At 49.8% G+C, this 27,586-nt stretch overlaps 2 protein-coding genes across 6 annotated transcripts; one reads left to right on the top strand and one right to left on the bottom strand.

The window, feature by feature from the left end:
* Nucleotides 1–200: 200 nt before the first annotated feature.
* MTRFR (mitochondrial translation release factor in rescue) lies at nt 201–12,757 on the top strand. Of its 3 annotated transcripts, none has more exons than XM_081037255.1 (4): nt 201–351; nt 8,470–8,776; nt 10,785–11,060; nt 11,640–12,757. In XM_081037255.1, the coding sequence occupies exons 2-3, from the start codon at nt 8,495–8,497 to the stop codon at nt 11,025–11,027; spliced, it is 525 nt and encodes a 174-aa protein (XP_080893381.1). In that variant the 5' UTR covers nt 201–351; nt 8,470–8,494; the 3' UTR covers nt 11,028–11,060; nt 11,640–12,757. The 3 variants fall into 3 exon arrangements, with proteins under 3 accessions (XP_080893381.1, XP_080893382.1, XP_080893380.1); XM_081037256.1 differs by having other exon boundaries at nt 11,863–11,928; XM_081037254.1 differs by lacking the exon at nt 11,640–12,757 and having other exon boundaries at nt 10,785–11,621.
* CDK2AP1 (cyclin dependent kinase 2 associated protein 1) lies at nt 12,704–22,219 on the bottom strand. 3 transcript variants are annotated; one of them, XM_081037251.1, is made up of 4 exons: nt 21,918–22,219; nt 17,444–17,541; nt 15,706–15,832; nt 12,704–13,511 (listed from the first exon to the last, which is right to left on the bottom strand). In XM_081037251.1, exons 1-4 carry the CDS (start codon nt 22,186–22,188, stop codon nt 13,444–13,446), a joined length of 564 nt encoding a protein of 187 aa, XP_080893377.1. In that variant the 5' UTR covers nt 22,189–22,219; the 3' UTR covers nt 12,704–13,443. The 3 variants fall into 3 exon arrangements, with proteins under 3 accessions (XP_080893377.1, XP_080893379.1, XP_080893378.1); XM_081037253.1 differs by lacking the exon at nt 21,918–22,219 and adding an exon at nt 18,497–18,522; XM_081037252.1 differs by lacking the exon at nt 21,918–22,219 and adding an exon at nt 17,778–17,823.
* Between the last annotated feature and the right edge of the window lie 5,367 nt (nt 22,220–27,586).

The following is a 27,586-nucleotide window of genomic DNA, read 5'->3' as shown; positions in this document are numbered from 1 at the left end:
CTCGGAAGAGGGCGGAGACGGCAGAGCCGCGGCGCGCGCGTCAACCTTCCCCTCCCCTTCCCGCAGCGAGAGCGGAAGAGGGAGGTCCGACGCTTGGGAACTGGGAGGGGGCGGGACTGCTGTCAAACCCTCTCGTCTGATTGGCTCTCTGGGAATCTAACAGCCGTTACGCGGGAAAGAGGCCTCAGCTTCTCGCATGCGCAGTTGGTAAGAATGAGCCTCCGGCGTGACAGGGAAACCACGACTGGAGTACGGCGCGTGCGCAGAGTCGGGATTGCGATTGCCATCCCTCGTCTGCGGTGGTTTTGGTTCCCCCAGAACTTTGGGGGTGGAGACTAAACCTGGGGCCAGGTAAGTGTCCGCGGAGAAGCCAGGCACCCACACTGTTGCCCACGATTGTCTAGGGCTCTGGAGAGAGGATTGGGAGCCCGGAAGCCTTGAGTTCCCGGTTAACGACCCTGAGTCGCTCCACCAGTTGACCCGACGCCCTGCTCTGCCGACTGTGAAGCCGGCCCGAGTTACCCGAGCTGTTTTCCCTGGACATGGTTTACCCTACGCTGCTGGGGTTCGGTCCTGCGTCTCTTCAAAGACTGGGGGGAGGGGAGGAAAGCCCACCGCCCTGGAAAACAGTTCCCCGGAGGCCCGAGAACGAATCGAACGGCCTTCCGCTACTGGTTCAGCAGAGCCCTCTGGCGCCCTTAGCACGCAGCAGGGCTGCTTTAGGCCTGGCACGTAGCAGGTGTCAGCATGGCTCTTCCCACAGCTTTCCAAGGACCACAAAGATACGGCGTGCTTCCCGTGAGCCCCCAGCCCATCCCGTTCGCACTGTTCCGCTCCCATTCTTCCGATTAGTTACCTTCCCCAGCTCTTCCACTTCCCTGCACGCGTCCTGAGCCCCACAACGAAGGGACTTTGCCTGGCACGAGCACGGGCCTGAGAAGCTGGGGCGCAGGAGGTGTGTTTGCCCTTGGGATGAGAAATATGCCAGGAGGCGTCCCACTGCATCTAAGCCTCCTAAGAATACCTAACAATTCTGTCTCAACCGTAAAAAAATTCCATCTCTACCCAAAATCTATCAGTGTATGGGAAGATTTCAAGCTTAAATAAATTGAACCCACCCGCCCCAAATTATGTTAATCCACCAGTGGGTATTATGCTCATGTAATACCTAAGTGAAGTCAAATTATTTTTTAAATACGGAGCTGTTTTCAGTGAACATATTTCAAACCTACCCCCAGCAGTTTTATTACTAGTTTCAGTTGATCACAAAATCTGTTATTTGAGACAATGCAGAATCTTGCACTCACAGAAGATTGAGTAGTGTGAATTCCTGAGACAGCTCCAGGAAAAGAGGTGTGTTTTCTTACAAGAAAAATATTAACCCCTAGAGCTATTAATACTCATGGTTAGTTCCTAACCATGCAAGAGACAGCAAATGATCGCTTTGGCTACAAAATCAGATGGACTCTGTTCAGTTTGAGAGTGTATGTTTTGTTTTTGTTGTTGTTGGCAATGTGATTTTAGGTACCGTTTTTTAATCTATTAATGTCTTAATAAGCCACCATGCTCAGGAGCTATTTTCTGAGTAACCCAGTTATCTTGTTAACCAACTGATGCAGTGAAATGTTTTGGTAAGGTTGCTCATGCCATATGTATTAGGTGAAGCTCTTCGGTGGGGTCTTAATTTAAAAAATTCAGAGTGGAAATTGCCTTTGACTAATTGGACTAGAAAAGAAATGCCTTTTTCAAAGCTGTATAAACAGCTAAAAAGGTAGTTTTTAAAGTCCATGGAAATTATTTATGAATATAGAAAACAGATGTACAAAGCTTCAGAAATTCCAGGAAATGTGTTAAGTATAATCATTGTTCATCCATTCTAACCCTCCATACTGGAGATTTTGCAGTACCTGTATGCAAGCTTACACCAGTATTTTGTGGCGTTATGAGGATATGATTACCACGTAAGTTTATTATAACATCAAATTGCTCCAGTATCTCTTTTGTCTTGAAGCCTGCAAATTGACAGCTTTATAGCAAAGACCTTTCACACTGATTGGGATAAGATGAGGCTATTCTGTAATCCTGGCTGGATGCTAATGGCTTGAGAAATTTAGTGCCTGTTCACCAGGGAGTTACTTTGTGTCACTGATTTTTATATACAAATAGTTTGTTATTGGAGGGGGCAGTTCTCCACAGCAAAAGATAAGGAACGCTATTTTAAATCTCTTCCATTAAACATGGAAGTAAATGATCAGGTATACATTTAAATGTGAATTTTTTTTCATCTTTTCTGCCCTTCATGAATTGTTTTACTATATTAGAAAACTCCTAGAGATCTCTGTTTAAACCAGGACTTGCTTCGCTAAAGGTGGATTTCTCTTTCCATTGAACCTGCTGGGAAGTCAAGCTGTATTCTTTTTGTGAGGCGGGGGGAACCATTGGGGAACTGTGTTTTTCCAGGACCCATCAGCTGGAAGTGAAGTCGTTTTCAATCTAGTTGTGGAGGGCGCAGCTCACTGGCCCATGTGGGAATCGAACCGGTGACCTTGGTGTTATAAGCGCTATGCTCTAACCAACTGAGCCAACTGCCACCCCTCAAGCTGTAATCTTGGCATCATAATTTTCTCCTTGGCACCTGCTTCCCTGGACCACAATTATGACCTCACCAAACAGCATGTCTTTGGTAATTTCATGGTTTCCAAGTATTTCTTAAATGGGACCATACCAAGGAAAACAATTAGCAGGACACTGTTCTAGAAACCTTTTCACTATGAGCTCCAAAGCCAAAATCCATGAAACAATCAGCTTGCAGACTGGGTTTGTGGGGTCAGACCACAGTTTATGTGGTGCGTCAGAGTTCTTTTTTTCTTTTTTAATTTTTTAATTAAAGTTTATTGGGGTGACAATCGTTAGTCAAGTTACAAAGATTTCAGGTGTACAATTCTGTAATACATCATCTATATCTCACACTGTGTCTTCACCACCCAGAGTCAGTTCTCTTTCCATCACCATATATTGGACCCGCTTTACCCTCATCTACCACCCCTATCCCCCCACGTCAGAGTTTTTGAACTTCAGTTTAGGGATCCAAAGTGCTAATTGCATTTGTGGCAACATGGACAATTTTTTTCTCACCCTAGGTGGTATTATCTCCATTTTATAGATGAGGAAAAGTGGCCAGAGTTGCACAGTAAGCAAATCATGGAGTCGAGACATTGACGCAGCTCACACTGACCTCAAAGCAATATGGCCTTTCCAGGACAAAAAAATGAGAGGAAGAGTCAAGGAGAGAAAGTTGAGGAAAATGAGTTGACATTTTAAAGAGCTGAGGAAAGAACAGGCCTGGAGATACTATGAACGGTAAAGAAACAAGCTGTAGAAAGGATAAATTTAGTTTAAAAAATGGACTGCCTAATGTTCTCCCAAGATAAGTCCTCCCGAAATAATCCCCATGGTATACATTGCTTCTTGTATACGATAATGTAATTGAAAGTGCTCTGAAAACATTTAAGTCCTAAACAAATACAAGGCATCATCATTATGATTATAGAGGCATTGAGACTTTTAGGAGAAAATGTAGAGTGTTATTGCAGCTTTTTTATGTGTTTCTGTCTTATTTTAATAGTGTAGGTGATAAATTATAAAGTTCCTGTTAGGTGCCATAAATAGAAGACAATCCCGGTGACGCAGACAAATAGGACATTCTCTGTGGATTCAAGTTTTCTGTTTTAAAAATCTGAATGAGATGTTGGTATCGTATGAATTGAAAGCTGTTGTCTTTATCTGCTTCATTAGTTGTTTCCTGAACTGTGGAGCAGTGAGCCTATTCAATTTAGACCTGACCCAGAGTACTCTCCTCATCTCCTTGTCCCCCAAAAGCAAAGATAACAGCTCTGCGTTTCCTGCTCAATCTATTATGCTTATCTTATTTGAGAAATACTTCTCTGTAAACACTTACTGTTAAGGGAGAAAGGTGCTTTATCTTCAGCATAAGCCCCAAGCCTAGGAGAGGACACAGTGTTTCAATCCTGAGCCGCAGTTCCCTTTTGGGGGGTGTTCCAGCCCTCCTGAGGACTTCAGGCAACTAGAATGGGAATGAGCTAGGTGTGAAAGGTAGAGAAAGGCTGCTTTATTTTAACTCCCATTTTGCAGGGAGCACCAAAACACACTTTGGAAGCAAGTTATTATTAAGCATTTCTCAGAAAATCATTCTCTCACTTAGCTTCTGGTGCCATCAGCTGGCCATTTTGTCTTTTTAAAGCTGCAGCGTTGCACGTCAGTCTGTTCAAGCTCACTGTGTTTGATTCTTCACCATTGATTAGGTCATTGCTTTATGACCTGTCATTTCACCTCATTATTCCTAACAAGCTCCCAAGTAGGTGCTGCTCGTGGACCACACGCTGAGTAGCAAGATTCTAGAGCTTCGTCATCCGACATGGTGGCCACTACCTAGCACGCGAGGCTGGTCCAGACCAACATCCACTGTGAGCGTGAATACGCCCCATACTTTGAAGACTTCATATTTAAAAAATAATGAAAATATCAATAATTTTTATATTGATTACGTGTTGAAACAATATTTTAGATATTAGTTCATGTGACTACTAGAAAATCTAGGATTTCACGTGTGGCTCACGTTATATTTGGAATAGAAGCCAACATTTTTGGTATTTTTTCAGGTTCCCACCCCTTTTTCAAGCCCCTTGATTACCATTTCACTTCTGTTAACTCAGATCAACATTCATTTAATTCTTTTCTGTAAATATTTCCCTTCCCCATCCATTACTCTCAGCCTCCATTTTTGACATCATGACCCCTAGGCTGTCATCCAGCCGTTGGACTGCTGAGAGACAGGATTCAGGCAGCACCCTGGCTCCGAGCCCTTAGCCGTGACCCTCAAAATGTGGTTCCTAGCCCAGCAGCAGCACCTTCACCTGCGGGCTGTTAGAGATGCAGTCTCGGGCCCTACCCCAGACGCAGTGCACCAGTAGCTACCTAACAAGATTCCCCAGGAAAGTGTGAGCAGTGAGAACTTGAATGGCCTTCTTTCCCAAAGCTCCCCATTTCCATTCATCTCCACATCTGTTCCTTTGGTTATTTCTGATGATGTTTCCACAAGGTTGACATACCATGAAGGTTGTGGCTAAGAGAGACTAGCACTCGCCCTTAAAGAAGAGCTAAACAGTGAATTTTAGGCCGATGCCGTCCAGAAGGTGAGTCCAGGGATTGCAATCTTATGCTTCCCTGACAAGATTCAGATATCCTTTCTGTCTCACAGGGACACGGAAGGACAGGCGTTACCACCCTTCCCACTCCAGAGCATTAGAACTGTCGGTGGCACAACCCTGACCTCACCTGGTTTAAACCAGTCACTGTTGGCTCCAGTCAAAGTTATGTTCCAGAGCCCAACGTGCCATCTGTGCAGCTAGACGTCCATCTTCGTTGGAGCTGATTGTGGAAGCCAGGGGGCAATGTGTGCCCGCTGGATCCAGGTCCCCACAACAGGCACTCCGGGTGACTCGGGGACATAGGAAAGTTTGCGAACCACTGCTCTGAGGCAGGCCCCTGCCTGGCCTGACACCTATCATCTCTAACCTGACCAAGAGGGAAGGGCCTCGGACAAGGAGAGGTTTTAACCCGAACTGCAGGCAGCGTTAGTGCAGAAGCCTCATCATCATCAAAGGAAAAGCAGAGCTGACGGAAGTCAGGGTAGAGAGCCAGCCCTGAATTGAAGCTCACACTCCCTGAAAGGAATTAGAGCAAAGCTTGTCATGGCTGCGGGTTTCCCCTTACTCACACTCCTTGTTACCATTTTTTCCTTCTTTTTTAATGTCATGATGAGCCCTAATTTGAGCTGCTTTTATTGTTCCCCAAAGACTTTGGGTGGCTCTGTGGGTAGCACAAAAACCGAAATCCAATCTGTATTCTCTGGGCTTTGGGGAAGTGGAACCATGGGTGTGTTTGTCATTTTTAACTGTCACTGGAGTAGAGCCAAAGCTCCAGGAGATACTAAAAGTATTTAGAATTGTCCAATTGGCTGTTGGAATTAGCTGTTACACAAAGCAGCCAGTCAGTAACCGAACACTGGGGACCTTCTTGAACTCCAGCTGGGTGGGAGACCTTCCAGTGTGTGTGTCAGTTCTGAACTAGGACAGAAAGGTAGAGATTGGAAACAGTTGGCCGATGACAAAGCAGCTGATAAAAGCACCCTCCTCTGCCCTTTGTCTGGGGGTTTCGCCTCGTCTCAGACTTGCTTCCTCTCTTTGTCATTGCGCTATATCCCAGGGCTGTCCTGCCTGGTCGATTTACTACCCAGCGGAAGAGAAACCCCAAGAGAGGCCCTGGGCTCCATAATGAATCGAATCCAGGGACTAGACACTGTCTGATACACAAAGGAATTTTGTTCTGTGGATCGAAAGCAGAAATAAGGGAAGGGACATCCTGGACATCAGAATGAGACCTGGACTTGGTCTCATTCGGAGCCATTCATAGGGGAGTGGGCTCTGTTGTAGCGATTTCAGGGCAAGTGTCTGGGTTTGTCATTTATCTTTTTTTCCTGATAGTTCTGAAATATTTCACACACAATCAACAAAACCAATTTTTAAAACACAATTTTCATGGGCACGCTGCTTCAAAATAGATCCAGTCACAGCCAGGGAGCACTTTATACCCCTTCATTATCACCCACTGAGACTGACAGAACATACTGACCATCACACTCTTCATAAAGAAATGGGTTTAGACCATAATGTCAGTCACAGAATCGAAAACTAGCATTGGCGTGAGGCCTGAGAAGTATATTTGTTTTCCATAGAAATGAAGACTATTGTCATTCTAAAAGTGACCAGTATCAACTCAGTGTCAGCTGTACTGATTATGATTACTAAGGCAGACGTAGATTTAAAATAGCAGAGCATGCTCAGATTGACCGAGAAGCAAGGCCTGACAGCATGCATTTGCACCAAGCATCCTCGATGCTTCTCTAGAGAGCGCTGTGGGCTCAGCAGGTGTTAGCAGTCAAAGTGGACTGTGGGCAAAAGGTACGTGAGCTGAGACCACACCTGGGGAAATAATATGGTGAGTATTCACTTACTTTTGGCTTAGGAAGTTGGCTTATTTAGACACCAGCCCTATGTTAGAGACCGGCTGCCTCGGAGCTAGAATGTAGTGTTTCCAATGGTTAAAGCTACTTAGAGCTGCCATCGGAAGCACTTGTTAAAAAAAGCAGCATGTGTTTTCAGGGCCTACATAACCCTAGATCAAGAAGCATAAAAAACATCCCAGTCTGTTGAGATCTTGCTGCCTGGCGTATCCTGTTTGACTCAAATTTTTATAAAAATATGAAAAAAAATAAGTGGCACATTCGTAGTTCCCATAATCCACTGGGTGATGGGATTTTGTTAATAACCAGTCTCGTGCCTTCCAACGTACCAACAAAGCCCTTTCCGGGATGCTTTTCTCTCAGATCTTTAAGCGTGTGTGGGATGGGTGGAGAAAGGCTTATTCACCCATTTTGCAGATGAGAAAACCAGCCCATGTTGAGTCACCTCTGTTTGCATGGGGAGCAGGGAGACCTTTGAAAGCAGGTAGCACCTTTCAGGTCCTTCTGCCTTCCTCCCCTTAAAAGCAGCAAAGGCCTGTGGAGTTCGCCATGTCCTCACAGCTGTTACTCTCTATACTGTTCATTTGTCAACTAAGCATCTCGAGTAGTTATGTAAATCTTACTGTTAAATACCGCTTTCTTTTTGATGGTCTCTCTGAGTATGGTGTGAGCTCGAAGACAGAGTCTCGCTCTTCTTCACCTCATATCACTCACTAGACCTCGCATGGTATTTTAAACCTAACGGGCACCTTAATGAGAATCCGTTGGTTTGGCGGTTCTGACGATGCGTTCCAGTTGGATCACGATACTGGCAGCATGTCTGAGGGAACAGATGTTCCTATTCAAACCCATGAAACTGGAAACACTACAAAACAACAATTAGGACATTGATTGATAGTGATATTTACTGTGTCAGACCATTTAAGCTCAGCTATGAAATAGATGATTGTGTAGTGTGGTCTTTACATTTTGATTTCAAAGATGCGCAAACGTTTAAACGGTGTCACTTGACTCAGATCCTAATTCTTGTGGGATGTACTATTTAATATTCCTTTATCAGATTGCAGCCCTGTTCTTTTGCATTTCACACTCAAAACCTCTCCTTCCTGAGAAAACAGCACCTCTGGGTGCTTTGAAGATATTTTTGGTCTGTTATAAGAAAATATCAGCTGGCAGGGCACGTGCTGCTAAGAACACAGCTGAGGCCAGGCTGGAGCGGCCCAATAATGTCTTCACTAACTTCCTCAGTGCCTGCCTGCCCCATATGAGTGCTCATCGGCTGGAATGGTTTCTGAAGGCCGTCTTAGAACCTGAAGTTAACTGACAGCACGTGCATGCCCCTGACAGGCTGTCTGTGTCTCACTCAGGTCCTGAACACACACGGTCCTCTCCATGAGCGCCTCGGGCTTCCTCCGTTTTCCTGCACCACTGACCAGAAGGTGCGTGGTGCCGTGGGGATTCCGGCTCAGGGAGAGGCCAGCCTTGTTATCTCCAGGAACAGCAGTCACCCCGGCCCAGATGGCAGGCAGGAAGGACCGCCCTGCTCTGCTTTCCCTGGATGAGAGTGAACTTGAAGAGCAGTTTGTGAAAGGACATGGTCCAGGGGGCCAGGCCACCAACAAAACCAGCAACTGCGTGGTGCTGAAGCACATCCCGTCGGGCCTCGTCGTCAAGGTAGAGGACGAAGCCTGGGGGGGGGGGGGGGCGCCCTGGATCGCCAGTTTTAAGTGGCTTGTATGGCCACAGGAGGTTTCTCTGGAGGGCACTGCATATTTCGTCCCCTGCCTGTGCCCTGCCCTGAGACATTCCTCCTGCCAGGATCCTCTAAGCCAGGCTTGCTGACCCTCTTGAGTGTGGTGGGCAGGATGGCTGTGGCACTGCCGTGGGCGCCCAGGCCACGAGCAGCGAGCAGGCCTGAAATGTCTGCCAGCGGCCTCAGCCCTTCGCGGCCCGGCTGATTGACCAGGACGTCACAGCACGGGTGTCCCTCTATACCCTCTTGGGTAAATGTCAGGGCCACCTACGCTTCTGAGCGTGAGAATGGAGGCAAACCATTTCCACCCTAAAGAAAGTGCACCGACGCCTGGAGGAGTCTTCCTTCTTTATATCAAAACCAATCTGATCGGAGGACACCCGCGGTCCGCACATCCTGCACCTCTAGGAAAGGGCTAAGTGCTCTCTCCTGTTTCCTGGTCTGGTGGTAGTGGGCCCTGCCTCTGCAGTGGGGCTGTCAGTCCATTCTGTGTCGCCAGAGGGCCCGAAAGGCGGCCCAAGCCTTGCAGGACAGTAGAGAACAGAGAGCAAAGGCAGGTTTGTCATACCAGCGGTAATTCTGTGTCACGTCAACGTGTAGCCAGCACTGACCCAAGTAGCTTCGCATGCGCTAACTCAGTCGCCACAAGCCCATACTTGTTCTCGTCACCACGGCACAGGGAAAGAATGTGAGGCAGAGGCTGAAACTTGCCTGAGGTCCGATGGCAGTGGAGCCAACCTAGACCAAAGCCAAAGCCTGTGTTCCCCATTCTCCACCGCCAGCTTTCTGAGCCAAGAGCATATCGCTTCAAACCTCAATCTCTCTTCTTTTCCTCCTTGGAAAAAAGTGTCATTCATGAGCAACAGATAAATTCTGAAACCTGACCTAATTTTTGTTTAGCCTGTTTTACATAACTTACTCCAAATTCGCTTTTACAAGGTGTGATCAAAAACTACAATGAATGTTTTTTAAAAATTTACAGTAAGACATTGCCATTGATCCCCCTCGCTTCGAACACATGTATCCCATCGTTCTTGCCACTTTCTGAAGCAGTTCTGGAAGTCCTCTTACGTGAGTGTCGTTAGTTGCACTGTGATGGCCGCCTCCATGTCCTGAATCATTTTCACTTTGGGGAAGAGGCAGAAGTCGCATGGTGCCAGATCTGGTGAATAAGGTGGATGAGGACACACCAGGTAATGTTTTTGACAGAAATTGCTGTACCAGAAGCGATGGATGCCACAGAGCATTGTCATGTTGCAGGATGACATAAAGACACCCACAAAAGAGGACTTCCAGAACTGCTTCAGAAAGTGGCAAGAACGATGGGATCAGTGTGTTCGAAGCGAGGGAGAGTATTTTGAGGGGGATTCATGGCAGTGCGTCTTTCACTGTAATCCATTTTTTGTTTATTGAAACATTCACCATGTTTTGATCACACATCGTACTGTTCTTTCACCGACTTCACAGAATTTCTCTTTTATCAACGTGCTTTGCAAGGCACTTGCCACAATACTAAGGTATTACACTGTGGTTGACGAATAATAGAGGCTGTTTTCCTCCTACAGACAAGTTTATGTGCAGAGTGCTTGTTCCCTGGCCATGATTTTGACATACCGGCTGATGTTTTCCAAGTTAGGATGTTTTCCAACGGTAGGAGGCCACTGTTGCTCCTAAACAAAACAACACTCCTAATTAGAAACAATCACAGCGACAGCCACATAATACAGCTGGGGTGGAGGGCAGGACGGAGGCCGAGCAGAGGCAGGAAAGGTTAGGGCCTTGCTTCTGTCACTGACTCGCTGGGATTCTTGACAAGTGGCTTAGCCTCTCGGGCCCATTACATCTGGAAAGCTACTAGGTTGAGTTGAATGACTCCTGAGGTCCTGTCCAGAACAGTCTGTGGTTTTCACATTATAAAATCTCTTACAGTGCCATCAGACAAGATCTGTCGATCAAAACAGAAAGCTAGCTCGGAAAATCCTACAAGAGAAAGTGGACGTTTTCTACAACGGTGAAAACAGTCTTGTTTACAAAGACAAGCGAGAGGCAGAGAAGAAAAAGCAAGAAAGGAAGAAAAGAGCAAAGGAAACCCTAGAAAAAAAGAAACAACTGAAAGAACTCTGGGAATCAAGTAAAAATGTCAAGGGAGAAAGAAGTGCAGATTCTGACTGAAAGAATGCCACATGCTTTCAAGGAGTAACGGTGGTAAGTTCCATCACCGCGTCATTAGAGATTTTTGACAGACTTAAGAGACGTGAAATTTTTTAAATGGCAGACTAGTGACTGTAGTGACTAGCGGTGCACACTTCAAGGGTAAATCTGAGAGAAACAAGGAAGTCACTACGGTAAAGGGACAGTGGCTGTGAAGTGGTACTTGGAGGGGGTGTCTCTGGGGTGGCTAACAGTTCTAGTTCTCGACTTGGGCAGTAGTTAGAAGGATGCTGCCTTATTTCTTTAAGCTGTACATTTGTGTGATTGTATCTTACTATCAAAGGTTAGAAATAAAAATATTTTTTGGAAAAAGTATTAGTAAGGTCCCTTTTTATGGAGAACTGTAGAAGAGACAAACAGTAATCACTGTATCACTGTGTCATCTGCTGGGAGGTCGCTGCTCAGTGATAGTTAGATGTTAGTCAGCTTAATGTCAGGTTAAGAGAATAAAAGCAAAAACGAGATGGCAAAGATTTCCAAGTTAGTGAGTTATTTCCCCACTTACCCCATTAGCTGATTAGACTGTGTGACCAAATCACCCCTGACGTGGAAATACACGTACCTTCCCTGCAGGCTGGTTCACAAGCGGGTCTATAGGAGATGGGTTTCCAGAACCCTGACTGCTTCGGGAATTTGCTCGGCGCCGTCACTCAAGCTGGATTTGACCGGGTATAAGGCATGGGTGATGGGCTGGCTTGTCAGAACACATGCGGAGTCCACACATAAACCCAGTAGGGAAGACAGCCCTGAGGTGAGCAGGTCGCTGTCACACACGGGGCCTGCCTCGTTTCCGCAGTGAAGACCAGACCATTCAGCAGGCCAGACTGCACGCCCAGCGCAGGCATCCAAATAAATGTACCTGTGAGGCAGCCAGTGACAGCTCTTCTCACCTTGGAGTGACCTGGTTTGGAAGCTCAAGTGCTCTACGCAAGGCTGTCTAGACTTCTGGTGGCAGTGAGCAGAGCCCGTCCCCATTCCAAACTCCGTTCAGAAGGCAGCCAGGTAAAGTACCTGGAATAGTACATAAGAAACCAGTAAGAGTGGGAAAGCTACACACAGACAGGAGGGAAGGCTTCGATTTGTCTCCATTCTTGGACTTTTTGAATTTCCTGTCACGTGCGTGACAGAGACACAGACAAGCCCACTCCCTAGAAGCCATTTCCACGGCCTTCAACCTGTCACAGCTGGGACTACCTCATGCCGTGAAACTGACCCTACCCCTCCACCAAAGCGAACAAACCCTCATCCCATGGGGATCTGTGCCTAAGGCATATGGTCAAAATCACCTCACAAGCCCTTTGGAAGAAACCGCCGGACTCAACACATCCAGCGTAACCTGGTGTTTAGCTCAGCATCAGAGCGGATAATTCTGGGGAGTGCCAGGCGACTTCAGTGGCCACACTGTATTTCTTTTCTGGGGTGCACTTGTCTACTACCGTTGAAATGCACCACAATGCAACTTCTGACCAGCAAACACACGCTTTCCCCAGCACGTTGTGCTAATGACATCACCACAAAATGTTTCTGGGTCTGGTGGGAAAAGACCAACCAACCTTGGATAGTTCTCCCCCACCACTCCCCGAGGAGCTGTGTTTTAAAATACCACTTGATTCAAGGAACCCACATCTTAATACAAATTGTTAATGAAAATAAGCTTTATTACATCAAGTAATAAATACATACAAAGATGCAAACAGTGTTAGTCATTTTCTTCCAGATGTTTGGGTCAACTTACAGGAAAGGCAGAACTGAAATCTACATACAGTCTTAGGAAAAGTTTCAAGGGTCCTTGTTAGGTTTGGTAAGTTGCTCTTTCTTCTGTATTTATAACTTGTGCATTTTTTAAATTGACTTCAGAGCACTAATAGTCATGCAAATACTTAAGCAAAAAAGAAGTTACATTAAGCAGAATCTATACTGTATGGCAAACGGGGACCGGCTACTAAGTATAAAGCGTGCTGTCAGTAGGCACTAAAAACAAACCCCTCAGAGTTGTATTAGCTCATGAAAAACGAAAACAAAGAACAGTTTGAGTAACATAAATGTATTCTAAAGAGAAACGCTGGAATCTTGGGGGCAAACCACAGTTTGCTGTGAGATATGTAACTTTTACATGCATCTTTTGAATCAATGCTTGAAAACGCAAAACAACAACAAAAAAACCCTGGGTAGTTCCTGACTATTTAAAATGTAAGTCCTAATCAGCTGCAAAATGTCTTCTCAATCTTAGACTGTAGGTTCAGAGCCTAAATGAATCATGGGAGGGCACGAAAGGAGAAACCAAACTGTTACCATTTTGAAAACAAGTTTCATCTGAACGGGAGAGATGAGCTGTAACTTCTTGGAAGAGGGAAAACTTCCCACACTAACAAGGCAGCTAGGACCTGGCATTTCGTTCCGTCTCAGCCAAGCACTCCCGAACCAGTCCTCTAGCGTGGATGATGCCTAGAAAAGGAGAAACAGAGGCTGGGGACCATCTGGCTGCACCCATTCCAGAAGAGGAAGAGGGTCTCTTCACAGCCAGCCAGCAAACCCTCATACTGGAAAGGGAACTCCACTCAGGCATCCCAGTGGTCCGAAGGCACCAACACCCCATCCCACCTCTCAAAGCCCTTCCCTCCCAGCTAGGTCACTTCAGGTCTCCCTAAAGACTTCCTCCTGCACTCAAGGTGACAGCCATTAAGCTCTCTTCATGACATGACTCTCTGTAGTAACTGTATTACCACCTACATGACAGGAGTATGTTTCTCTAAGCCTGACCCACTTTGGAGATTCCACGCTTTCAAATCATTATTTTTCTCTGGCTTCTTCTAAATTCTAGAAGGGCTTTGACAGTGTCAAGTAGCCTGCATCTGTCGGGGTGTAACACGACGACTGCTCACTCTTAGCAACCTTGGTCCACTGTCACCTGCCTCCCCAAGGTACCTGAGCCATCTTCTGCCGTTACTCTCCCCATCTTTTCTCTCCGTGGTTTCTACTGACCTTCATGAAATACTGCTCTCATTTTACTAGACACCAAGAATCTATTCCTTCTAAGAGATGACTCCCAGAGGGCAGTGGGAATGACAACCCCAAGTCACGTAGGCATCCACACCTCACAACTCTTATCAGAACTTCTGAAGATTTTTTCTGTAAAGGGCCAGACAGCAAATACTTTTGGCCTTGCGGGCCATACAGTCACAATCACGACTACTCAACTCTGCCGTTGTATCATGAAAGCAGCCACAGACATTCTATAAGCAACAGGTGTGGCCATATTTCAACAGATCTTTATGGACACTGAAGTTTGAATTCCACATAATTTCCATGTGTCAAAAGATCATGGTTTTTTTCACTGTTAAAAAGTATAAAACCCACTCAGGTCATCGGTGTAGTTTGCCGATCTGCAGACAAGGCACCTGACTCCCTTGCGCCCTGTGTGACGTAAACATGGCTGGTGTGGGCTCGGCTGTCAGTCAGGGTGACTGTGGGGCCAGCTGTTCACCCAGGATGCACCCAAGTGGTCACTAGGTTTATCCATGTGCTGACTTGAACCACCGAATTTTTGGGGTGACAACAGGTTGCCTGTTAGACTTTGGGGTCCAGCATCTTCCCAGGGATTTCCATTCAGGTAACCAGCACGCCGGTCACCAGGACTCCTTGCTTCCTCTGACTCCAAACAGCAGCCCGGATGGCAGTGATGCCCATCTGACCCCGGGGTGGGGTCAGGGTTCCCCTCCCTCCACAGTCCCCGCAGCCCTCTTGGGTGCCAGCCTCTAACTGCCTCTAACTGCCCTTCCCCACGCCTGTGCCTGACCCAGCTTTACAACCGGTCTTGACAAGTGTTTCCTAAACACCAATAAAGCCACTACTTTTAGGAGTCTGTCCCCAGCCAGCCTTGCCTCAGTGAGGAGTCACAGCGCTTACAGCAGCCTCCCTTCATGCCTCGGATTTAAATCCAAAGAATGTCCTCTCCTTTTCCTCCAAAGTGGCCTCTCCAACCCTTTCAAGAAGCCCCAAATCCCTCCTGCAATGAAATTCGCACATAGGCCACTGTGCTGAAACGCCACCTTCTAAAATAGAAATCCCCTTCTCCTTCCCCTTTTACGTCATGAGGTAGCAAACTATCTCACTTCCTTCTGAAATCAGCTGGCCAGTCACATCCTCACGTGAGTCACTTTTTTTCTGTGACATGCTCCTCCCATCCGCCCTCCCTCTTCAATCATGAAAGAACTTCAAAGCATTCTCGCTCACCAGCCCAGGGCCTAGGACAGACCCACACCCCCGTGGGCAACAGGAGTGGGGCAGGCATGGGGCAGAGCTTGAAAGATCCCTTTTTAAAGCAGGTGGACTCTCCTGGCAGCACACGGGGCGTGCGGGCAAGGCTCACAGGCTGGGGCTGCCCTGCTCAGAGGCGCCCTGTGAAGACCAGTAGTCGCCAGCCCCTCCCTGACAGATGCTAAGTCACATCCCACAGAGCCACTCACCCCTGCCCGACACCTCCACAGCCACTGTGACTCGCGAACAAAACGGGAGACCCTGAGGCACAGGGACTCTCCCCTCCCCCCTCAATGATCTCCCCAGAAGATCTTTCACAGCAGTGATAGGCCAGAGCTTTGGGGTCCCCAGCACCCATCGGGAGTCTGGGCCCAGGACTCACCTCGTTTTAGTCTCTCCATCGCGCTCTTGCTCCCTGCGTAGGTGGGTCTGATCTCTTTCCCCAGCTCTTCGATGATGGCCAGCAGCTCGGCGTATTTGCTCTGGGGCACCTGGCTGTTCCCAGTTCCCTAGAATCAGAAAAGCGTTCAGATGGACTGAACACCAACCCGACTCCAATGCCATGGTCCGGACCCCACCACATGCCGGTGGCAGCAAGGGCAGGGCAGTGGCTCAGAGCTGTTGGCTCCACTGGGGCCAGGAACGTCCCGTCCCCTCTGAAGGACAAGGAGAGAGCAGGAAGGTGGGCCTCTACTGTCCTCATTCACTCAAAGAAACCACCCAGCAGTGTCCAGAAAGCTCTTTCATCTCGAATGGCTTGTCTCCATAAGGAAGGCTTTGCCGAGAAGTTCCTAGGACCTGGATGGCTTATAAGTGTCAGCTGGGGGCTGAGGGTCCAGAGCCAGTGGACGAGACAGAGGCCACACCTGGGGTCAGCAAGATTATAAAAGTCCCCAAAGACCATCCGATGGAGCCCAGAACATGTTTAATTTCAATTCACCCATCCTCCCCCACCGGCAGGATCCACCCCACGGAAACCCTTTTTCTCCAGAGCCCACAACAGCTCCAAGCAAGCGCTCAGATCGCGAGGCTGGGTTCCCCATGGGGCTGTGGGCCCAGGCGGTCTGCTCGGGTCTCTCCTCCCTCCCCGTGTGTCCCCCTTCCCCCTCAACTGCACCAGGGCGACCCTTTCCCGCCACGAGGCCCTCGCCTGCTCCTTCCTCCTTCTCTGCAGCCTCTGCTTCTTGCCCTCGTGGTCCTTCCTCCTCCCCCGGTCCAGCTCCTGGGCAGGATGCCGGTGCCTCCTCGTGGCCCCGCGGCCCTCCTCCCGCTGTCCCCGCCACTGCGGCATGGCCAGGGCACTGTGCTCCCTCTCCAGGCTGCGCCTCAGCCTGTCCTCCCGCCACCACTGCTTCTTCAGGTGGTCCTGCTCCCGCTTCTCCTCCTGGGACAGGACGGCCTGGCGGGGCATGGCCTGGGAGCGGCCACCTCATTCCCAGGGCCAGCCTCCATGGTGACCTCAGAATGTGGCCGAGTTCCGGCCATGGGCGGGAATCTTGCAGCTGGCGACCGCGGGCACTGAGGGCTGGTCCCTCCGCAGGCAGCGTTTCCCTGGCAGGTGCAGCTGCAGCTGGAGCAGTGGTTTCCTTCACTGATGCTCCTACCACCCCGTGCCCCCCACTTGACGGTGAGGAGATCGAGTCTCAACAAGGTTGCCAAGTGGGGGTCAGTCTCCTAAGTGCTGGGGCCACCAGCTCCTGATGAAACACATCTGCAGGCCATCAGGCTATGGGCCCATCCCCCTCTTTGCCGGGGCCACGACCTTGTGGGGTGGGAGTGGGAGCCGTGTGAAGGGCAGGCCCTCCTTCCCCAGGAATCAGGGGCACGTCGGGTGGTGGCCCCAACAGGAACTGCGGCTCTCGGGGCCCCGCCGCATCATCCCATCGCTCAGGGTTCCCCCATACTCCTTGCCACCCCTCTGTTCTGATGCCTTTGGCCTTGAACCTGAGCCCAGCCAGGACCTTGGCTTGAGGAAGCTCAGATGACTGCTCCTCCACTCCATCGTGTCTACTCCTTGGTCTCTCCCACCGACTCCCCCTCCCGGAGGGTGGGGAGCACGTCCCCTCAGTGCTCAGGCCACCCCAGAACTCTCCTGCCATGTATCACCGCTTCTGTCATACCTGGGTATAGCCGAGAGATGGTGGCCCATAGTCACTCAGCAGCTGCCGGTACTGTGAGGACGTGGCCATGCTGGTGGAGGGCGGGTGGACGCTCCCAGCTGGGGGGCAGGAGACAAGAATCAGAAATCGCGTAGCTTTGATCAGTCGTACTCAAGGCAAGGACTGTGGGTCCTGCCACAGTCCCCCTGCCCACAACCCATGCCATCAACAATGGTTTTTGATACCCGTGGGTCAGAGAGCCCTGCCCCTGTCCTCTAGTGTGGCCTCGGCCGACACTCAGCCTCGATGACTGATAGTGAAATGTAGCTAACAGGCTGTTACTCCTCACACTCACCACCACAGCAGACATGGCTAATCGGTCACAGACCTCCTTCCCATCCGTGCAGTCAGGACTGGTCCCAAAGATGAAATATACTGCTATTCTCAGCCTCATCCTGGCCAGGCCCCTTTCTTTGAGTTCTGCTCCCCGGACATTGAGAGCCTAGAGCCATATCACTGCCACAAGAGCCCACCTGCTACTGAGGCTGGGCCACACCTGGGCTAGGCTTTCCTGTGGGCCCAAACCTCTGCTGGGCTACGTGGTGAGGAAGACACAGGGAAGGTCTGGAGATTGGAGACCCAACCGTGGCTGGAAACTGGTGCATGGAACACAAAGGCAGGGAGCTGGAGGATACCACGGCCTATGCGCGTCCCCAGACGAGCCCCTCAACCTCTGAGCTGGTTGCTCTCTCCCCAAAAAGGGGACAGGACTCTTGACAATCTGAGTCAATGCCTGGATGGCTCACACCCCAAGAAAGGAGGGGTAAGGCCCCGCTTATGGACTACAACACTGGAAGACACTGTCCCTCAGCAGTGCAGGACACTTGGGGCCAGGGCCCAGCTCAGCATGGAGTCTCCTGAATGGGGGGGTAGGGAGGTCCTCAGCAGGGCATTTTCTAGCTCCATCCAGCTCAGGAGCTGGAAGCATGCAGACCCATAATGGCGTCCGAGTGGCCATTAGCGGGTAAAGGATGTCCTGCAGAATTACAAACAGCGGTAACCATGGAGAATTACCTAGCCCTCCTCAGCAGCTGCCCGCCTGCCTCCACGCCCGGTCTAGGAGGAGCTCCCCCCGCCTGCCGCCTGCAGAGCCAAACGGTTTCTCTCTCACACACAGCGGGCTCTGCAGACTTGGCCCCGGGGAGGGACAGCTGGTGCCAGGCTGGCCAAACCGACCAGCTGCTCATCTAGTGTGGGCAAAGGGAGGGGCGGAGAGGAAGGAAGGTCAGAAGCTCAGGCTGATGGAGCTGGAAGGGGCCCTAGAGAACCCTGGAGCCCCTCACTATAGAGAGAAGTAAGACCAGAGAGGGTAGGCGCTGCCCCAGGCCACACAGCACAGAAGAGGCTAATACCCCAACACTATATCCAAGATGTCTTCTGTGGTCGCAGGCCTGCCCTAGATTCACTCACCAGGGCCCAGGTTTAAGCCCAATCAGAAAACATGGATTCTAATACCTCCAAGCTGGTAACTGGGCACATCACTGGGTGACTCTGAGCCTCTAAAGTGGGGAGTGATAATGCACTGTAGAAATGTGCTGTTCAGGATGGGGGGTATCTACTACGTTTCGACCTCCGTCCAAGGCAGCCATGGGTGTGCAGTGGCCGGAGTACAGGAACGGGGGCAGGGTGCGTGCCTCCAGCTCCCCTCACACCATCCAAACCCGCTCCCAGTGAGTGAGGTCTCAGGTTTTGCAGCCCCAGACCTGAGTTCCAATCCTGACCACTAGAAGTTGTGACACCTCTCTGAAAGGCCAGGATACTAAATGTGAGACTGGGGCAGGGGGCGGGGGGCAGGGATCATCCCACTACACTTCAAAGTGTCTAGAAGACACCAGCTCCCTGGTAGAGATGGGGGTGGTACCTTCCAGGCATTTTCCTAACTTCCTCCTCCTCTTGCTTGTTTCCCTGGGTTGCTGCCTCCCTGGCCTGTCTTCTCTCTTACAGGCAAGGGTCTAGACTAGGAGCTAGTCCAGCGATGCCATACCCGGCTGTGTGGCCTTAGACAAGCCCCTTCCGTCTCTGAGCCTCAGTTTCTCCATCTGAGGCAATGGTTCCCCACATTGCTCTAGATCCTGTTCTTTCATGGTGCGGGGCTTGGAGGCTAAGGAAGAGAGAGGAGGAACGAGAAATTGCCCGGTTTTGGTTGCAGGGATAACCTATGTGATGTGGCAGGTGACACCAATCCTGTGGCAGTGCCGTCCCTTACTCTGTGTTGAGGGGCGGGCAGGTGGCCCTGGAGAGTTGGCAAGGGGCCCGGAGTTATACTCATGCCCACTCCTTCCTACAGACACAGGAAGGGCCAGAGGGTCGTGCTGCACAAGGCCAGGCAGAAAACCAGACTGGGCGTGAGCGCCGCGTTTCCGAGCATCGCAGACAATGCACGCAGTGTGCGGGGACCAGGGAGGCCGAGCAGAGGGAGGGACTGGCAGAGGCCAGCAGCTCCTGGGGCCAGGCACAGCTCCCCGCCCCCACACCAGACAAAGAGCGGCCTGGGCCTGGGGAGCTGGCGGCCTTCCCGCCACTTGGGGCGCCTTGGGGGGGGCTCTCTGTCAGGGAGGCGGGGGCTTTGTCTAACTCCGCCACCGCCGCCGCCGCCACCGCCGCCACCGCCGGCCAGGCCGCGGCTTGGCAACCCGCGCGCAGGAGGCAGGGCTGGAGGGCGTGAGGGATGATGACAAGGAAGCCGGAGGAGCGGCAGCGAAGAGTCCATCTTGGATGCAAATGGCAGGGGGAGATGGGGCTTTCTAAAGGTGTCCACCGGGAAGGGGCGGCCCGCACCGAAACACCAGAGATCCGGGCTCCTCAGCACTCCCGGGATTCACCATAGAAGAAGAAAACCTGCGCAGAGCTGCCAGCCAGCCCAGAACAGGGCTTCGGGGGTCCCGAATGGGTGCCCGTCACTCTGCGACCCCAGCCCCCAAAGGTCCCAGGTTAGGGCCCCTGCCTCAACTATTCCTAGGTCAGAATTGAGAGTTCCCGCCCGTCCAGGCTGGTGCAAGACCCTCACCTTTCCCGCCCCAGAAATGACAGATGAGGGAGGCAGTGAGAAATGCTACCTGAACCACAAAGCCTGTCTCAGGAAGGTCTGCAGCCCCCAGAGCAGGTGAGAACATTTGAGAAAATAGTGCTGTTTGCTCTTGGGGATCAGAGCCCATATTTGACCAATTCCACTATCCCCACACTGGTACCCTGAATCTTAACCCTTTGTAATCCCCAAATCTGTGTCCAAGAAGTTAAACACACACACACACACACACACACACACACACACACACTACTTTTTTGGGTCCCTCTACAGATTCTGGGGTTAAGGAGGCACCGTTTGGAGATAAGGCCCAAAACTTGCGGCCAACTGCCAGCGTGGCATTTCTGACCTGCAAGGCCAGCCCCCCTCTCCCCCCCTTCTGCCCCCTCCCCCACCACCAACGTGCCTGGCTTTTGGGGAAGTGTTTCCAACCAACTGGGTAAAGGAGAAGGGCCGTGGTGAGGGGACAAAGCCCGTCGTGTCCGAATCCCACAATTGCACCTCCCCCTCACCTAGTCCCACTCAGTCCCTAGGGTGAGCCCCTGGGCACAGCCTAAAGCGGCCTGACAACTTCTGGAGGAGTTTCCCGGGACTGCCCGGCTCCAGTCGCAGGGAGGGGAGAGAGCGGCCCCTCCCAACTCCTGCAGGAGGGGGCCTCCGGGGCCCAGACTTGGGGGCTCCGACATGTGGGCCCCGACGGAGAGGTGCCCCCCCCACACACACACACGCCGCCCTCAGGTACTCAGAGGCCCCCTGTCCTCTCCAACTTCTTCCACTCGCGCACGCCTGCGGGAGACCTCCCAGGACCCCATTCTCGGGACCCCTGCTCCCACGTGCCAGGCTTAACCCCCCTGATGACCGAGTCCGCGCCGCAGCCGCCCAGCGCCCTCAGGGGCGGCCGCCCCCGGCCCCGGCCCTGCCCGCGCCGGCCTGATTCTGCACACGTGCGCCCTGCAGCCCGGGCCTGGCACCCGCTCCCCACGGCGCCCGGGCCCCGCGCCCCGCTCCCGGCGCGGCCCGGCCGCTCCCGACTCCCGCCGGCAGGGGCCCTCGCCGAGCCGCCCAAAAGCCGGAGGAAAAAGGAGCCGAGGAAACCCTCCCCTGCCCTCGCCCGCCGCGCTCCCCGCGAGTCCTCGGCCGCCGGCGTGGGGGGGACGGCGGCGCCGCCCGGGGCGCCAGCGCAGCCCCGGCCCGAGGCCCGGCGCGGGGCGGGGCGCACCCGCCAACTTTGGCAGCGCGAGCGCCGGAATCATGGCGGCGGCCGCCGCGCTGCCCCGGGCCGGGACCCGGTGCCGGTCGCCCCTGGCCTCGCGGGGCCCCCGGGGCGGGGGCCGGGGCCCGGCGTGCGGGCCCCCAACTTGGCAGCACTTGGGGCGCGGCGCGCGCGGCCCGCGGGGCGCACTCACTCACCGGCGTTGAGGGAGGCGGCGGGCATGTGCGCGGCCAAGTTCGGTTTGTAAGACATCCCCGCGAGCGGCGGGGCGCGCGGGGCGCAGCGGGGCCAGGCCCGCGAGGCGGCGGCGGCGGCGGCGAGGCCGGGCGGCGGCGAGGCGGGCCCGGCGTCCGTGCGCCCGTCCGTGCGCCCGCCGAGCTCCCGCGCACTTTTTGTTGTTGACGGCTCGGGCCGCACCGGCAAATATGGCCGTCCCTCACCCTGACACCGCCGCAGTATATCACCCATACATCGGGCGGGCGCAGGGGCGGCCGCAAACTTTGAGCCGAGCCAGCGGGGCCGGCCCGGGCCGGGAGGGGGCGGCCCGGCGTCAGGGGGCGGCTCCGCCCGCGGCCGCGCCCCGCGCCTCCCCGCGCGCTCGGCGCCCGCAACTTGGCAAAGTTTGGGGGGCTGGGGTCCCGGCGGCGCCTGTGGCCCGCCTGGGTCCCTTTCTTCTTTTTCGTTTTCGGCGCCTGGAGATTTTCTATTTTACCGCTTGTTTTTTTTTTTTTTTTTTTTTTAATAGCTAGGTAGGATTTCACAATTACTTTTTTCCTCCTTGACTGTGGGGGCAGGGATGGAAAATTACCTGGAGAAAATGGTGGCGAATGGTTATTTTTAAGCACGTAGATCCTTCCAGACGCCGAGGTCTGGTTATTCCCCAGAATAAGAACCACCACTTCTTGACATTGATTTCAAATAAATTTCACGTCCCTGTCTGTATTTAGTGGTTTTTAACCCTTTGGGAGCCTGTGAGTCCTTTGAGACGGTCAAAAAAGAGGAATCTCCCCCTGGAAAATCCACCCTTTCATTTACATAATTTTGCATCGTAACTCATCCAAATATTTAAGAAGCGCCTACTATGTGCCGGGCACTGTTCTAGGCGCTAAGGGTACAAAGAATGAACTTGGCCAAGTTTCTCTACTCTCCTGGGGTTTAAGGTACAATTTTTGGCCCTCCTTCGACCCCACCCCAGCCTATCCTCAAAACTGACTGAAATGTAATCATCAAACGGATTTAGGATTAGATGATTAAGCTTTTGAAGGTACTATTTCTTGGAGTTCTGCTTAGATAGTAAAGCTCGTCAAAACACACAAAATGCTCACTCTTTTCCATCGTGTTTTAATCACAATGGCTTGCAAATTTTTACACTGGTCCCAAACATTCAGACACACGCACCTAGTGAGGAAGGTTCCTCTCAGCCCTAGAGGGAGGGAGGGAGGGGATACTGCCCATGCCCCTTCCCTTCGGGATTGAAGGTGCAGGTGACGTCCCCTCCCCTGCTTAACCAGCACCCCTTGTGATCGATCAGCTTTAGGCTACTTCATCCAAGGACACTCAATAAAATTTTATTTCATAAATAGATTGTCACCTTCCCCTACCCCCCCCCAGGGGCCCAATACTCTAGGGTAGCACTGTCTGATAGAAATACATTCCGAGCCACAGACGTGATTTTCAAATTTTCCATAGTCACATTTTAGAAAGTAAGGAGAAACTGGTGACATTAATCTTTGGTATATATTTTTTAATATATCCACCACACTGTTTTCAATGTGATGAATATAAAGAAATTAAGATACTTCACATTATTTTTATCACATGAAGTCTTCAAAAGCCAGCATGTATTGTACACTCCCAGCGCGCATCTGGATTCAGATGCGCTGACTTCAGACCAGCCACCTTTCAAGCGCACGATGCCCACAGTAGCGGTTTTCCTATGGGGCAGTGCAGGGCAAGCAGCTACTAGCGGCGGACTCCCAGGGCAGGCCCTAATCCTGGTACCACCACCTATGAGCTGTTCCACTGCACCTCCATGCCCTGGGGCGAGAATCCAGATCTCAGTCGCCTGCGCCAGTCCCACCTACAAATGTCCTGGGCTCTTTTTCAGTTTTGTTGTGTTTTCACCACCCTACACTTTGAAGTCCTGATCATCCCTGAAAACATTTTTCCCTTTTGTTTTTAACTGAGATACAATTCACTTAGCATAAAAGTCACCTTTTTAAAGTATACAGTTTTGTGGTTTTTAATCCATTCAGTTATACAACCATCAACACTATCTAATTCTAGAATGTTTCTGTCACCCCAAAAAGAAACTCCATACCCCATAGTAGTTACCCCTTTTCCCACTACCCCTAGCTTTAGGCAACCACTAGTCTACTTTGTCTCTATGGATGTACCTATTCTGGGCGTTTCATATGCATAGAATCATCTGACCTTTATCTTCTTTCATTCAGCATGTTTTCAAGGTTCATCCATGCTGCAACGTGTATCCATATATTATTTCTTTATTATTCATGGCTGAATAATATTCCATTGTATGATAGGCCACATTTTGTTTATTCATCAGTTGACAGACATTTGGTTGTTTTCACTTTTGGGCTGTTATAAATACGGTTTCTATGAACATTGGCGAACAAGTTTTTGTGTGAACATGTTTTCAATTCTTTGGGGTATATACTAGAATGGAATTCCCATAAACCTGTTACTATTTTTTTTTAATGTTTCACTTTTTAAGGAACTATCAAACTGCTTTGCTAAGTGTATGCACTACTTTTCATTCCCACCAGCAGTGTATGAGGGTTCCAATTTCTCCATATCTTCACCAACACTCCTTGTTACCCTGCTTTCCCAAAAATAAGACCTAGCCGGACAATCAGCTCTAATGAGTCTTTTGAAGCAAAAATTAATATAAGACCTGGTTTTATTTTACTATAAGACCGGGTATAATATAATAATATAAAATAATATAATACAATACATAATATTAATATGATATAATGTAATATAATACCCGGTCTTATATTAATTTTTGCTCCAAAAGACGCAGTAGAGCTGATTGTCCAGCTAAGTCTTATTTTGGGGGAGACACGGTATCTGATTTTTTTTATTTTAGGCATTCCAGTGGGTGTGAACTAGCATTTCCCGGTTTTGATTGGCCATTTCCCTAATGAACAGTGATGCTGAGCATCTTTTCATGTGTTTACTGGTCATTTGTACATGTTCTTTGGAAAAACATCTATTCCAATCCTTTGCCTATTTTTTAATTGTTTCCTTTTTAGGTTAAATTGTAAGGGTTCTTTATATATTCAGGATATTAGTCCCTTCACAGATACATAATTTGCAAATAGTTTCTCCTGTTCTTTGGGTGCTCTTTATTTTTTTGTAGGGTCTTTCACACACAAGTTTTATTTCTTGAAATCCAATAGGTCTATTTTTTCTTTGGTTTGCTTGTGCTTTTGGTATGCTACCTAGTCCAAGGCCATGAATATTTGTCACCTGTGTTTTCTTTGAAAAGTTTTAGTTTTTGGTCTTACATTTAAGTCTTTAACCCATTGTTAATTTTTGTGTACGGTGTGATGTGGACCCATTCATTCTTTGCAGGTGCATATCCAGTTGTTCTGGCACCATTTGTTGAAAAGACTGTTCTTTCTCCACTGAACGGTCTCAAAACCCTTGTTGAGGGTTTATTCCTGGACTCAGTTTGTTCCATTGATTTCTGTCTGTCCTCATGCCACTTCCACACGGCTTTGATGACTGTAGCTTTGTACTTAGGAAGTGGGAGAGCTCCAATTTTGTTTTTCTCTTTCAAGATGATTTTGGCTCTTTTGGGTCCTTTGCATTTCTACATGAATTTTAGGATCTGCTTGTCCATTTTCGCCACACACAAAAAAAGGCAATTGGAATTTTGATAGGACTTGTATTACATCTGTGTATTAATTTAGCGAGTATTGCTATCTGAGTTGCGACATGAAGTTTTCCAACCCATGAACGCAGGATGGATTTCCATTTATGTAGGTCTTATTTCTTTAACTTCAAGTGTTTTATAGTTTTCAGTGTGCAAGTCTTGTACTTTAAATTTATTCCTAAGTATTTCATTATTTTTGATGCTATTGTAAATGGAATTGTTTTTGTAATTTTTGGATTGTTCATTGCGGCATGTACAAAGCACACCTGATTTTTGTATGTAGTATTGTATCCTCCAACTTTCCTGAACTCTCTCATTAGCTCTAATCTTTTTGTGTGTATGAATATCCTTTAGTTTTCTGCATATAAGGTCATGTTATCTGCAAATAAGAGTTTCACTTCTTCCTTTCCAAATGGGATTTTTATTTCTCTTTCTTGGCTAATTGTCCCGACTAGAACCTCAAGGACAATGGTGGCTAGAAGTGGTGAGAACAGGCATCCTTGTCTTTGATCTTAGGGGGCAAGATTTTAGTGTTTGATAGGGCCTTCCATCAATGCCCTTTATCAAGTTGAGTGTTTTCTTCTATTACTAGTTTGTTGAGTGTTTTTATCATAAAAGTGTTAGGTTTTGCCAAATGCTTTGTCAGTTTCCCCTCCTTCCCTCTTTTATTCAACAAATATTTATTGAGTGTCTACTAATTGTCAGACACTATTCTGGGGGCAGCAGGGAAGACAGTCCCCATCATGTCATGAAGCTTATTGCTCTAGGCATTGTAGCCACATTTAGCTGTCTCCTCTTACCCCACCACACTCATCACCTTACCCCTCACCTCCCACTATTTGGTATTTTTCTTCAGGCCAGACTGGGGTATGACCCTGGTACTTGTTCATTCCCACATCTCAGGCTTCATTACACCAACTGGCCCTTGTGCTGTGCTTGGCAAACTCCTGTTCATCCGTCAAAGCCCAGTTCAACTAGCCCACCTCTGAAGAGCCTTCCCTGCCTGGCTACGCCTCCACGAATGCTTGCCATGGCACTTAATCTGGTCTGTCTCCTCCATGAGCTTCTTGAAAAGAAAAACTGTATCCTTCAATGTTATAGTCAGGCACATAAAACATTCCAGGATGGCCTCAGTGTGCTGCTCGAATTGGGACAAAGTGAGACTAGGTTTCTTCTGCAAGGACTCTGGTTCTCTTGTACCTGCTTACAACTCAACTTTCTGTAACAGATGTGTTTGTTTTCTGGGGCTGCCACAACAAATTAACCATCAACTTGGTAGCTTAAAACAACAGAAATTTATCATCTCACAGTTCTGGAGGCCACACATCTGAAATCAAGGTGCTGGCAGGGCCATGCCCCCTCCAAAGGCTCTGGGAGAGTCCTTCACACCTTCCAGCTCCTGTGGCAGCACCACTCCCATCCTGCCTTCACATGGCCTTCTTCTCTGTGTCTTCCCCCTTTCTAAGGACACTTGTTTCTATTCTAAGGACACTTGTCATTGGGTTTAGGACCCACCCGACTCCAAATGATCTCATCTTGAGATCCCTGAATTAATTCCATCTGCAAAGACTTTTTTCCAAAAAGGTCTCATTTACAGATTCCAGGTAGACATAGCTTTTGAGGGACTACCATTAAACCCACTGCAACAGGCTTCAAAAAGGATCTGGAATATTCCTTTTCTCCCCTTCCATGTCTAAGCGTTAAAACCCCTAAAAGGGGAAAGAAACATAACTAGTGGCACCACTAAAAGACATCTGTGTGAAACTTACTGAAACAGACACCTTTTAATGAGTGGTTTTAGAATGATCTAGAACGATTCCCATTAGTTTAATGTGCATTTTACAGAGTGGATTGCCATGGAGCAGAGCAGAATGGAAAGAGAAGGGAGAACCCAGGGCAGGAGCTTGGCATGGAAGAACAGCACACCTGTTTTGGCTCTGGACCCACCATTTACTCTGTAGG

Source organism: Rhinolophus hipposideros (genome assembly GCF_964194185.1).
Source record: "Rhinolophus hipposideros genome assembly, chromosome: 24".
In the NCBI taxonomy this organism is placed as follows: domain Eukaryota; kingdom Metazoa; phylum Chordata; class Mammalia; order Chiroptera; family Rhinolophidae; genus Rhinolophus; species Rhinolophus hipposideros.
This window is presented reverse-complemented; position numbering and strand designations above follow the sequence as displayed.